At 38.6% G+C, this 14,626-nt stretch overlaps 1 protein-coding gene across 6 annotated transcripts in view; it reads right to left on the minus strand.

Moving 5' to 3' along the window:
* Positions 1-646: 646 nt before the first annotated feature.
* The window catches only part of LOC103037190 (semaphorin-7A), a 115,696-nt gene continuing 101,716 nt past the window's right edge, over positions 647-14,626 (minus strand). For 5 of the 6 annotated variants that reach the window (XM_049483269.1, XM_049483268.1, XM_049483267.1 and 2 more), the window contains exons 10-13: positions 13,722-13,837; positions 7,425-7,555; positions 3,421-3,470; positions 647-1,836 (exon numbers count right to left, since the gene is read on the minus strand). In XM_049483269.1, the coding sequence (XP_049339226.1) occupies positions 1,484-1,836; positions 3,421-3,470; positions 7,425-7,555; positions 13,722-13,837 (650 nt within the window). In that variant the 3' untranslated portion in view covers positions 647-1,483. The remainder of the gene's footprint in view (positions 1,837-3,420; positions 3,471-7,424; positions 7,556-13,721; positions 13,838-14,626) is intronic. The other variant, XM_022679822.2, reaches the window with a different exon arrangement.

Raw genomic sequence — 14,626 nt, forward strand, 5'->3', positions numbered from 1 at the left:
TTATGCTAATGTATCAAGGTTAGAAATACTTATTTGTTTTTTGTTATTAACATTCTAACAAATCTTGACTTTTGCTTAAATATCTGTTCTTGCGTTCCATATATTCCATATTTGTACTGGGAACTCTTTATTCTAAAGAGTTGTGTCCAGATGCACATCCATGGGACTGCAGCTGCTGAACTTATTGTAATAATGTTTATCTTCAATAAGTGGTAGAGCCACTGTCAATCTTAAAATTTGTAATTTTGCTTTTGTTCATTGATGGAAAGTGGAATAAATTTATTCATAGTTTAAGTTCTTATCTCTTTTTCGTTATAAAAAATAGGCTGTCAAATAATTAACATCGCTAACCTAAACACATAACACCTCGTAAATTAAACATGCCTAGGTGTTTTTCAAGCTGCCCTGTGCCTCACTGAAGTGAGGTAATGCCTGGGTGTCCCTTTGCTCATGCACCTTTTGGAGTGTCCACATCTGCAGCCTTTAAAGCAATCAGTGGCCATGGTCCCCTGCTTCCTCTCTTTATGGGCAGGAAGTGTTGGAGAGAGGAATTCCATAATTGCGCACAATAGTGTGTGTTCACTGCAATAGGAAATAAGAAGGCTAAATACAGCACATGCAGATGATGTGAATTTTAACACTGAGAGCCCTATCTTACACCATGCGCAAGGCTTACACTCCGCCAACAGTTTAAATAGAGACAGCAATTGCGAATATATCTTTGCTGATGGGTGCTGTAGTCCTGAAATGAGGTGTGTTCAGGTACATTTCTGGTGTATTGCTATTTTGGCAACGGAAACCACTGTTGGTGGCCACTGACTGAAAAACCTAGACCACAGACAACATGTTCATTGCTATTTTGGCAACACAGTCTGCAATAAACAGGATATCAAATAAACTAAAATTATGGTTCCTGTAAATCAGCTTTTTACTTGCCATTTCTTTTAAGAGCCAGATGTGCTCTGACTTTGGCAGATTGGTATTTTAACGGCGCAGTGCTTCTGAGCTTTTCAGCAGAAAAAAAAGTACATGCTCGTTCACACTGTAGAGATGCACAAGCAGGTCATTTTTCTTCTGCTAAGAAGCACAGAAGCAATGCGCCGTTAAAATACCAATTTGCCAAAGTCAGAGCACAAAAATCTGGCTCTTAAAACAAATGGCAAGTGATATATATGCTGATTGGTTTATTTCATGTTACCCATGATTATTTAAGAGAATTAGCACATGGCTTTTGTGTGCAAGACATACTTTTCCCGCCGTTACGATAGCAAAGACACACTGACACACCTCAAATCAAGCTGCACGGTGAGCCATTGACGGTCGGCTATAGAATGCTAAAATAGGGTCTTTAGTCTCATCAGTCTGAGCTAATGCGCAATGGTAAAAAACAGCCTTCCATTGTTTTAAAAGTGCTGTTATCAGCAGTGAACGACTAAGAATAAGGGGTACACACACTCCAACATCATGAACTCTAAACAAACAGCTAGAATACTATCATACTGATCAGGAGAAGAAGACAGGTCATCACTGCAGGAGCCACTCTCAGGTGGGAGGCACCATTTTCCACCAAGAGATTAGATGTGACTGTCCAAGACTGCTCTTGCTCTGTGGCTTGGCAGACATAACATCCTTCGTCCTTTTTGCTCATGCTTTCTATTAGCAGGAGACACTGCTCTTCAGTGGAGACGCACTCTGATACAGTTTTGTTGTCATGAATCCAGGTGTAGGAAGCATGCTTGGAAAGTGTGGGACAAGTAAGATAGTATTTGGAGTGTCGAGGGATCAGGTCTGGGGATCTGGGGCTGCTGCTGAGCCTCTGGATGCTTGGTCCTCCTGCTGTGGGACAATAAAGAAAACAGTGGTAAATTGCAGACGGGCTCCAAATATGTGCATACACTTAGTAGATACTCTCAAGCAAGGACAAGGACAGGAACTAGTATCATATCCCATGACTATTGCTGAACTGTGGAAGATGTGCATGTGCGTGCCTCCTGTTTAAATGTAGATCTAACTGTCTGTTTGCATGGACAATTCTGACCAGATGCCACCAGTCACAATCATTATCAGCCTCTGTGCTGTCCACTGTGAGTGGTAATACCCTCCATGGCATACAGTATTCCTGGTAAACAGATGAGGTAGATGCAGTAACTATTTTTTTCAAAAGAACAATGTGTCTCCATAGTTTAGCTCTCATGAGTTTAATAACATAAAGCATGTTTCAAACCGGCGTGTCTGCGCGTGTCCGTCAAATAACGTAAAGGAGCGCCATGTCGCAAAACCACATTATGAAGCTTTTTTTTGTGAAGATAACTTTATTATCACTTATATAAACCGAGTTTATGCAAAGTGACCGCGCCAATACATTTAATCATAGCCTACATTATATATTTGCATAAATTATTGATGAAATTACTGTAGAAACGATATTAGGGACGATAGAAGATAAGTAGCACGATAGACACTTTTTTATCGTCGCCATGATATTTATAAACATATTGCACAGCACTACCCCCCACTATTCTATTTTCATGTTGCCTTGCCATTAGCACATTGTCCAGAGTTTAGCCTCATTACTTATACATGTGTTGGTGTTCCAAAGCCGTCTCAAGCGGAGGTAGCACTACTCTCCCATGACTACACTTTTTGGCATGACAGCGTAAAAAAAGGAAAATCTCTATAGATCCTATATGTTTATATGTTAGTGTGTGATTAAGCACTGTCTCCGTGTCTAAGACAATTCAGCAGTGTTTCGTATTGCCTTTAACAGAACAAGAGATAAATCTTAGTTAGGAATGCATGATGCAATTTGGTTTTGGCTGTTTGGCTGGCTATGAGGTATGACTTGCATTCAAGGCCATGGGGGGCTGCAGCATTACTCAGTTCAACAGAATTCAACAAGTTCTGCTCCAACCCACTAAATCTAATTTGTGCAGGTGATTTCATAGTTTAAAGATGCTAGTTTACAGATGATTTGTGTTTTAGAGCAAAACAACGAAAAAGACACTCTTCTGCACTGTGGTCTCATTCTAAAAAAGAACAAAACAGCCCTGCAGTCATGGTAAGGTCACATGGTTATACTGTATTTCTTCATAGTTTGTTTAAGCTTTGATCATGTGTTTACCTAGGGCAGAAGAGGCTGACTTGGCTTGAATGTGGCATATTATATCACACATTCCATGTCTTTAAAAAATTGTATGTTCTTGCTTTCAGGCATTTATACAAACTCCCCTCTGTGTGCTCCAGCTTTTAATGAAATGACTTCAGTAAAGTCTTGCAAACAACGATTGCACACCTAACCCACACATTTTCTTTTTCAGCGCACTGCAAGCAGTAGTGTTTGCAGAACTTATCATCACTAGGATATGACAGCAACCAGTTATAAAACCAACAACAGCCACAAACACGTACAAGTAGACCTACCGTCTGCAGAAAAAAAGTGATCTTCCCTTCTCACACCTTCAGCCGAGGCTCTGTGAACATAGAGGACACAGTGTGATCAGTATGATGACACAGTGAAGAAGTGTCTTAAGAAAAAATAATTCTAATATGCAAATTCATTAACTTTATACTTAAGAAAAGTAAAGAAAGAAATCCTTAAAAAGATATTTAAAGATCAAGGGCTCTATCTTACACCCTGCGCAAGGTGCTCAACGATGCTCATTACTATCTATTACTACAACCCGTAAACATTTATCATTTATTTTGACACTTTGCGCCTGCATCGTTTACATAGCAAAGACATTTAAGAAAATATATCTACGCTGATGTGCGTGGTGTTCTGGAAGTGAGGTGTGTTCAGGTAAATTGCTGGCATATTGTTTCTTGCCAACAGAAATCACAGGTGCTCCACTGTCTGGTTTGAACCCTGACAACAGTCAACAGTGAGATGTTCGTTGCTATCTTGTTACACACGCACACAAGAACACGCTGCAGCACAAACACAACTTTTTCATCAACAATTAACAAAATATAAAATAAAATAAAATAAAATAAGATTCTGTTCCTGTAAATGTGAACCTGCTCGTGAACCTTCACAGCATGAACAAGCAGGTCAGTTTCCTCTGCTGAGAAGCGCAGAAGTGCTGCGCTGTTAAAATACTAATTCACTAATCAGGTCGGACCACCCCTGGCTCTTAATGGTATGTGATTGGTTTATTTCACATTGTGCCCAAAACACACATAACTGATTAAGAGAATCAGTACATGATTTTTGTGTGTTTTTGGAGCTGCGCAAGGTATATTTTTTGCGTCCTTACAACAGCAAAGACACACTGATGCCCTAAATCAATGGTTTGTCTATAGATCACTAAAACAGGAAATATTGACTCATTTTATTAGGAGTAATTCTAAAAAGAGTTTTTTTTTTCTTAAAAAATATATGTTCTTAAATATTTTAATTAATTTAAGTTAGACCACAATGGACTGAGTTGGCTAGAACCAACTCCCACCCATTCTTGCTAGAATCTGTCCCACCCACACTGCGTCCACCCACTCCAATTCCATTAGAATTTGTCTTGCTCAGATGTACTCCCACCTGCTCCTGCTGAAACTGGTCCCTCTTCTGCCTACTGTCACCTGTTCCCACTCTTATTTTGGGCTGACGTGGGTGGGTGATAGTGTTTTAGAGGTTTAAGCAAGGGTTCGCTTCACTATTTCACTTCACTTTGGTCAAGAGTTTGTGGATGTGAATAGTTTATGAGAATAGTTAGTCTTTTGATCATTTATTGTAGGCTGCAGTGAGACAAAGAATGCTCAGTACACCAAAGTCACATTAAAGACTACAATTAATGAAAAAAAGGGACGGTTGTTCCTTACAAAATTATCTAAACAGCTTATTAGCACCTTGAATAAGGTTAAACTGTTAGAAATCCCCATTCCCCTCAGTTCTATTGAAATTGAGCCAAAATGTTTTAAATGTGTTCTGCTCCCACCCAGTCCCACTACAATGGGTCATGCTTAAACCCACTCCATTCAGAAAATGGGGCCTGGGTGCAGTCATATGTGAGATGAATGGGCTCGGGACCAAAAGGTTGCTGGGTCAATGCCCTCAGACAGCAAAAAATTGTGGTGGAGTAAAAAAAAACATAGTTCTGTCAACCTTCATGTCTGAGCTGCCCTTTAAATTTGACACCCAACCACAAAATGGGTTGGCTGCCCAGTAAAGTATTAGTTTGATTAGGTTCTGTTTTTCCTCCATTTTGCTTCCCTGCATTGATGTGTTTCTCCTAACTAACATAAAAAAACAGTTAATCAAAAAACGGTTTATGATAGGCTGTAGCATAGTTTAACTGCAAATATCACTTCCTTATATGGCAGGGCTTTGCCAGCTCTCAACGCCCTCAACGCCTCTCTATTATGTTCACCACACTTTGCATGATATGTCATGCATTACAGGGATCAGAATAGTATGTAAACCTGACCACAGTCTAGACATTCAAGAGACATGGATATGCTTGTGTTATGGGGGGTATGGTGCACAACCATTTTCCAAAAACAAATGTGATCTGATTCATCCAGGCAGAGTTTATGTGTGTGTGTGTGTGCACGTGTTAAATAAATGTATGAAATGGCTGACATGGGAGGGTGATAGCATGTCAGAGGTTCAAGCAAGGGTCTACTGCACTATTTCACTTCACTTCGGTTAAGAATTTGTGTGTGTGTGAATAGTTTATATGAATGTTTAAACACAGCAGTTACAATCTGTAATTGTCTTTTGATCATTTACTAAAGGGAGCTGAGAGATTCCTAATTAAGACACGGACATATTACAGACAAAGAAGACTCAGTACACCAAAGTCACATTATTAACATTACTGTTCTGTTTGAAAACAGGGACAATTGCCCCTCACAAAGAATGAATTATTAGCACCATGATAAAGATCAAACCAAATGCTTTCCATTCCTCTCCGTTCTATAGAAATAAAGTCGAGATATCTGCCATGTTATCAAAATTGGCAACCCACATTTGCACACAGAGACCAGAGTTGGAACCAGGCTTTATAACTGGCACATCCTGCACAAATCCACAGCAACACGGACTCCACCAGACAGGCTCAAGTCTCACCACGCCTACAGCAAGGCAGTAGGGGTGGGCGATACGGCTCTAAAATAATATCACGATATTTTAGGGTATTTTTGCGATAACGATATACTTGGCGATATAGGAAAACAGAAAAATAATTAATTAATTTCAGGAATATAGTATAAAAGTATACAGAATAGTAGACAGAATAATCATAATGTGGCAAAATAAATAATTTAGCATAAAATAATATAATGCAGCAAAACATATTGCAGAATATTCAGTGCATGCATATAAACTGCAAACTAAAACAATTATACAATAAATACACCTAAAGCTTCACAGTAAATAATAGACTACTTTTAAGACAGAACAGCCCAATTATCACGATATGAATTTTTAAATATCATGATATTTCTGCGTCACAATATATTGTATACGATATAATATTGCCCACCACTACAAGGCAGTACAACATAAGATGCTACAGTCTGTCCCTGAGTAACTGTAAAGAGATGCTAGGCTAGCAGCCTCCTGGAAGCAGACATGGGAGACAGCTGGGCCTTCCCGCAGCCAACAATACATCAGGGACCCAGGAGATGGTGTAAAAGGAGAAGACCTGCCACGCCACCTGTGGACCTCACAGAATCTGGTGTCTACTCCATTTAAAAAAAATTTGTCTAGTGGTGGCAATAAAAATGTGCACATACTTGCATCATAGGAAAAAAACACTGGAGATGGAATGAAAAATTCAAGGAGAGATGAGAGGCAGGACTCATTAATCACATTAGAATGGGTGGAGCAACTCATCATACTGCAGACAGCCAGCACATGCCTAGACAGCTAGACCTGTGGTTGATGCACTTTTTAGAGTGGGCTCAGAAGAAGACCAAATAATTGATTAAGATCGGTTTCTTGTTTGCAATCATAGTGTGATCTCTCAGGTTTCTGAGAAACAATCATCTTCATTGACAGACATGCTGTCCTTAATATTACAGTCAGTGTAAGAAGTTATTTTAAGGTAGAATCACCACATAATGTTGCTTTTTTTTAAGTTCTTAGTAAATATAACCTGATAAATTAACCAACCTAGCCTGCACAAAGCGTTGGTAGACATTCAGTAATTTGTACCACTTTTTGTAACTCTGCCCCCAAGAGTCAAGTCAACAAACTTCAATTAAACTTCAAACCAAAAACCTTTTTTAATCTAGAGGAGCATGGAGGCTCACTGATGTTTGGTGCACTAAATAGTCTAAAATTGAATGGGTTCTGTTCAATCAGCATAACCATTATATAACCTATGAAACATGGTGGTGGTAGTGTCATTGTGGGGGAACCTTTGCTGGCCCTTACTAGAAAATTGAGAGAATATCTGGTTTTAGATGAGTTAATCAACACTTACCCAGATGAATTCTTGCAGCTGCAGTAAGGATCATTAGCCATACCACATGCATTAAAAGCATCCCCATAGTGGTTGCAGTCCCGCAGGTTGATCGTGACCACCTGGCTGCTGTTGCTCACGTACAGCGTTTTCTACAGAGAGGAAGATAAATAAGTTTAATAAGATGATGTGCTGTACATAGTAGAATATTTTTTAAGGTACATTACATATTACTATTGTCATACAAGTGTCAGCTATAACATTATTAGTACTTCCTTGTTTCTACACTCATAGGCCACCATGTTTTTAGATCTACTGTTCATATAGGAACTCATTGCAGTGCTATAATTACAGGCTATAGTCCTGTATTTGTTTCTCTGAGTACTTTTAGACTATTATCCACCATTCACCATGTTCTTCAGAGTAGGTATTATTTGTGTGGTGGGTCATTCTCTGCCATGGTGGTGGTGTGTTTTAGTAGTGTGTGTTGTGCTGGTAGTATAACATCAGATGCAGCAATACTGCTGGAGTTTTTAAACACTTCAGTGTCACTGCTGGACTGAGAATAGTTAGTCCACCAACCAGAAATATACAGCCAATATGGGCCATGTCCTGTGCTCACTGATAAAGGACTAGAGGATAACCAACACACACTGTGGAGGAATAGATTCAGAGCTTCTGTCTCTGACTGTACTTTATCTACACGGTGAAGCAGATGTAGGTCGAGTGTACAACAGAGTGGAGGACAGTGAGTGTTTAAAAACTCCAGCAGCACTGCTGTATCTGATCCACTCGTACCAGAACAACACACACTAATAACACACCACCACCATACCAGTACAGTCACTGCAGTGCTGAGAATAAATGACCCACCACCCAAATAATAGCTGCTCTGTGCTGGTCCTGTGGAGTCCATTGAAAAACAGGGTGAAATGAGGATAAAAATAAGGTATGCAGAGAAACAGACAGAGCACTACTGTAAGCTCTGTAATAATAGAACTATAATTCGCTCCTAAATGCTAAGAGCATCTGATAAAATGATGGAATGTGAGCACAGAAGGCGGTTTGGTTAAAAGAAAGGTTTTTAATTTATATAAGTTACTTAAAAGCTTTAATATTATTGCAGTTTGTGTTTATTGCAGTCTGGAATGTTAATAACAGTGTTCTAACCTAAGGTGGTGAGTGCTTTTCTGTCCCTGGCTAAGATTGTTTTAAAGTGGGTGTGTTTTCATTAGAAAGGGAGTGAGTTCCTGGCCAGCGACAAACAAACACACAGCACACACTGCACAAAAATAACGGTGTTTCAAATGGTTCATAGAGCTATGCCACATAAAACCAAATTATGTTTCTATAAATAATCATGTTTTTAACAGAGATGTAAAGATTATTCACACTCACAAGTCTATTAAAAACATGCTACTTTATGGGACCAAAAAAGGTCTCTTTAATAAAAGGATTTTGCAACTTGTGGCACATTTAATCTACCACAGTTCAACATTCACTGGCCTACACAAGTACACAAGTATGTATTTGCCATTTCGAATTTAAAGCAAATGCAGCACAACAATCAGATTAGCCCATAAAGTCTTGTAATGAAACCAAACAAATAATCTATATGTCACACAGGAAGGGGTGAGAAGACGGACGTAAATGCAGGTATCAATTTATTAAACAAATGAGATAAACCAAAGCAAAACAGAATGCTAACACCAGTTGCAAAGCAAATAAAGAAGACAAAATAAACTAAACTACAAAAAAAGAACAAACAAAGAAAACTAGATTAAGAAAATAAAACCGAGAAGATTAAACGGATTAAAATTTACAAGCAGCACATACATGGCATAGTAGCACAAAAGACTTCACATAAAACACGAGGAGGGTGAGGAACACCTGGATCTGGTAACAAGGGGGCGTGGTTACAAACAGCACACCATGTAACAACAATAATGGTAAGAACGGGGAAAACAAAACAAAGAGCAAATGGCTGGGAACACAAGACAGGAAAACAGAGGGCAGAAGCACATGCAAACAAAAAAGGAAAAAACACAAGACAGACACGTGCTAAGGTGCGACACTATAGTAAGGTAAAGTTTATATAATAATTTAATTTTAATCAGAATAACTAGGCTGCTTACCCAGCTAACAAAGAACAATATAAGAACGTTTAGCAATGTTTTGAAAAGGTTTCAGGAATGTTAACCTGTAATGTTGTAGTCTTAATAACGGTTTGCTTCATAATGTTATAAGAACGTTTCTCAAATAACCTTCCCAGATAGATAAATACTATCGGTATGGAACTCTTAAAAGCAACCCAGTTTCCAAAACAAGAAATTAAATCATTGAGACAAGTGACGTTGCAGTGATGTTACCTGAACATTTAACAACGTTAACAACGTTCTTAGAACATCCAGAAAACTTGACAGATTGAACGCTTTAAGAACGTTTACTGTAACGTTCAGTAAATGTTCCACTAACCAATAATTATAAGCTGGGTATCCACTATCCTCAAGTTCATACTAAATGTTGAAATTATTTTTACTTTCCTTTTACACATTTTTGGGTGAAATTGATTAGTAACTATTAGCATGGCCAGTTCACCCAACCATGTGTGTTTTTGGGAGGGGGTCATAATTACAACATCAAGCGGAAGACCACAAGGCCATAGACTGCCAACACCCAAATTCCTCACAGGCAGTGACCAGAGTGAAAATTAAAGCCACATCTCCAGGCCATTAGAGCTGTGCAGCACACACTTCTAGAACACTCCTACTGTTCTGGTTAAGTTTGCTGATCTGTGATGTTAGACCTTAGAAACCAAAAATATACCATAACATCACTTTAGCAACCACCTAAGCCCTGAGAGGCAGCCTAGCAGCACCTTAGCAATTGCTTGACAGCAACTTGTTACCACAACAACCACCTAACAACACAGTAGCAACCATTGAATATACCATAGCAACCACTTTAGAATACTTTCCACTGTCCAAAGTTATACTCCAAAACTTCTGTCTTAACCAAGACAGTTCCCAGTTTCTGGGTGTATGTTTTCTCTGTTCTCAAAATTGTTGATGCATCATCATTCAACCTCTGAGACTCGTAGATGAAACTAAACAGAAGTAACCAGTATTTACCGTGAATTTGCCACTGACACAATAGCAGAAGACTGTTCAGATACACAATTTTACATTTTAAGGTTCTTTTAAGATTCTGTTAATGCAAACAACTATTATTATACTTTTATGTCATGATTCTGACATACCTTCCTGTGTTAGCCTTGGCTAAGGGGGTTAGCTTTGGATAATGGTGACTTAAAACTTCTTTGTTAGATGATGCATCAGAGCTGGGTTGCTGCGCTGTGCTCCGAGTACACTGGCTGCCCAGTGATGCTGCATCTTCACAAACACATTTTGTCACTAGAATGCACCATGTCACTAGTTTTGTTACTAGAATAGCTAGTAATGCCATGCCTGAGAATCTCCTAAAAGGAGAATACCCACTTGAAGTGAGTTGAAGAGTTTATGAATGGCTGATCATTTTTTCATACTGTGTGCTAATACAGTATCTACTTATTTCCTCAACACAGGACAATTGTAAATGTTTCAGTAGCCTTTTATACATGCTCTAGCTGTAACTCCAGTATCAGCTCATCAACCAATCAACTCACAGTACCAGTAATTCATGTGAAATCATGTTTGCTGTAGAAAAATGGAAACATACATAGTTTTTAGCTCCAACTACCCCCATTTATAGAGGGTGACTTGTCACTCGCAAGCTCCCTCTAGTTTTTAACAGTCCTTTCCGGATATAACAAGATGGCTGATTTGCCTCAGAGCTCTTGTCAGCAAGCAAAAAAACTAAAACTAAAATGACTAAAACTTGAGCAAAAATTGTGTAGTGTGAACTAGGCATAACTTGTAAAGATAATTCTTTCTAAAAACACAAGTGCATTCTTCCTCTTTTTGTGTAATTCTTGGTGTTGAAAACACCCATTATCTTCTATAGTAATTCTTGGTAAGACAAAAAGTTTCATTACAGCCAGTGGCTCTTCTGCTGATGCTGTTGTTTTTAGACATCAGAGGCCAGTTTTTGGCCACAGAGCTGCTTGAGGTTGATATATATTTGCCCTTTCCTCCGCTTAGTTTCACTGAAGTGTGAAAAAAACAAGACTAATGAACTGTTGATTCTGTAGATGTAAACTGATTGATCTGTTTCTCAGAAAGGTTATATAGGAGCATTAGACCTCGCAGCAAGCGTACTGCACCAAAATAGATTGCTTGCAAATCAGCGGATATCTGCGAATAACCAAGAGTTACCACAAATAGGCTTTTCCCTCACAAACATGCCGTTTGTGTTGATTGTGCGGAGGTTCATGCTAATCCAGAAAAAATCGCAGACTGCCACTACCACTATTTTTTATTGTTTTGATTTGGAAAAAATCAAATAAAAAAAATAACAATAGTAATTATAGTAGTAGTTTTAGTACTTCATAGTAAATAGTAAATACCATACAGGAATATCTAAAAAAATATATAGAAAATGAATAGCTGATAATTTAGACATGATTATCATAGCTGTTAATTTAGAAAACAAGTTCTGTAGATTTTATATAAAGTATTAACTCCCGTTTATAAATAGCAGCCACTTTTAAGTGGTATAATAAGTGGAGCTCGGCATGTGTATAAATAAGTATAAATATTAGAGTTTGACGATTGTGTATAAAGCCCCCAGTGTTCTTTGGAATGGTGGTGTTCCAGCCTGTACTTGAGTTGGGATGAGTTGGAATGAGCCAAATCTTAAAGCAAAATCTTAGCAACCACTGTAGCAAGAACTTGGCAACATCTTAGAAACCCACAGTTATTCCCTAGCAACATCTTTACAACAATCTCGTAAGACCAAAGCAACAGCCTAGGAACACCTTAGCAACAATCTATCAAGCCCTTAGCAACAGCCTACCGATGCCATAGCAACTGCCTAGCAGCATCTTAGCTACCAACCTGTTTCCACAGCGACCACCTAACAAAACCTTAGCAACCAGGAGAACAGCGGAACTGTGTTTTCTAGACTGATAGTGTTGCATCAGTCCAGAAAACACATGCATACAATGCATCATGCATGCAATGCATGAGCAGGTGTTCCAACACTTTTGTCCGTATAGTGTATCAATAACTGAGTAAGCACATTCTGCACATACTGACCTCTGGCTTTATGTTTGTTTGCACAGTTTTTATACTGTAAAAAGTTTCACAGTCAGAAACTTCATACCAATGAGTCAGATCATTGCTGCTGTTTTAGAGATGTGCATGGTCTGTGCACACAGGAAGTAGCCCACCCAAAGAAGCACAGCTCTAATTATAGCAGCCTGCATTGCATGTGCATCTTGTGCAAACTTGAAAGAATTGAATGAGTATAACATCAACCCCTTCAGAACGGCTAACAGCCCAGTGCACAGCACCCATTCAAAGATACCCCCCATGACTGGCTGACAGCCTGACTGGCTCCTTTGGTTGAAGGGCTGAAGTCTATCCTTGAATGAGCAGCATGATTTGCGTTGAGAAAAAAAAATAAAATTAAATAAAATCCCATTCATACTCTCCTTATTAAGAGAGAGAAAGGGTGAGAAAGGGAAGGGAGGTTGGCTGAAAATAAAATGCTCTGATTGGCTGAAAGAACTAGCTTTTCTAAATATATACTTTGGTGTCAACAGGACAATGCTCATCCACATACTGCTGCCATCTCCAGAGCTTGCCTTGAAGACACAGATGCTATGCCATGGCCAGGAATTAGGTCCCCATCACTAGACCTATCCCTGATTAACAATGTGTGGTATGCTATTGCCTGGGCTATCAATACTCCCTACACTCCTACCACAAAATCTGCAGGAACTACAAGATTATTAAAGCTGCATGGGATGGAATTATCGCAGGACACCATTAGGAACCTCTACAACCCAGAGATGCAACCCAGAGTCTGACATGCTGCATTACATGACATGCAACACACATGCATTACACTCTACATCTGTATCTTTAGCTCAGAAAATATTGTCTACATCAGTTAATATTTTCTGTTTATTTATTCCTTTTATCTTCTATCTGAATAGAATTGCAATCAAACACTTTTTTTCTTGGGTGCAACTAACTTTTCTTTTATGATGACTGTACAGTATAGATAAATATAATAGAATATTAACAATATTTATAATTTAAATTCTTCACCATCTTCACCTCAACCTAAAACCTTCTCCTACAGGAATCTTTTGATAATAAACTCTTAATTCTACTTTCTCTTTACTACTAAGAAAGTCTGAGGTTCTCTTACCTCAGATCTGTCCAGAAGCATGCTGTGGATGTGGGTCTTCTTATCGAATGGCAGGTATTCAGCGATAATGAAATGACCATTTTCTTTCTTCAGCACCTTATGAATCCTGCCATTTTCTGGGGAGAAAAATAAAAAATAATACAACATAATAAATAAGTGTTGCAACCAACCTCAACAAACAGGTACAATCACAGTCCTAGGGCTTCTCTCTGCTGTATTTTACATACAAATCCAGTCCACTTGGGATTAAACTTGTGAAGTAGCATAATAATTATGTATTCAAAGCCCTGGACTTTCCAAAACGTTCTAGCTGTTACATCAAAAGATTAGTCAGAAACTTGCAGATAATATGGGAAAAACCTGGGTTTAATAGTAAAAAGGTAACAGGTAACAAAACAGACCAGGGAAAACACAGATTTGTAAACCATGGAAAACAAAAACAATACAAACAACAAAGCAGACAAACCAAACGGGAAAAAACAGACAGAAAGATATCATAAACAAGACAGATACAGACAAGAAGAGTTCTCACTATGAAACTGATAGGGTTGGCAATACTTCGCAAAGGGACATAGCGAACATACAGGTATATACTGTATACATATATTAAATGGGGTAATCAGTTACAGGTACAGGTGAACTTTACAGTACTAATGAAACACAGCTAAAACAGATCACCATTAGAGAGTGAGAATAGGTCCTGATTGGCTGACTGGTGGCATGTGACAGATGCTGTGTTCCATTTAAACTATTAGATATCAGCTATATCTGTTAGCAGTGCCTCAGGTTAGCATTGCTAATGATACAATTTGGTAACAATGCATTAAGCTGTTTTTTGTGCAACTAAATATGTCCAGAGATAGAAGATGGATAATACAGTGTGTATTACTGATCTAATGATCCAG

Source organism: Astyanax mexicanus, chromosome 9 (genome assembly GCF_023375975.1).
Source record: "Astyanax mexicanus isolate ESR-SI-001 chromosome 9, AstMex3_surface, whole genome shotgun sequence".
Taxonomy (NCBI): domain Eukaryota; kingdom Metazoa; phylum Chordata; class Actinopteri; order Characiformes; family Acestrorhamphidae; genus Astyanax; species Astyanax mexicanus.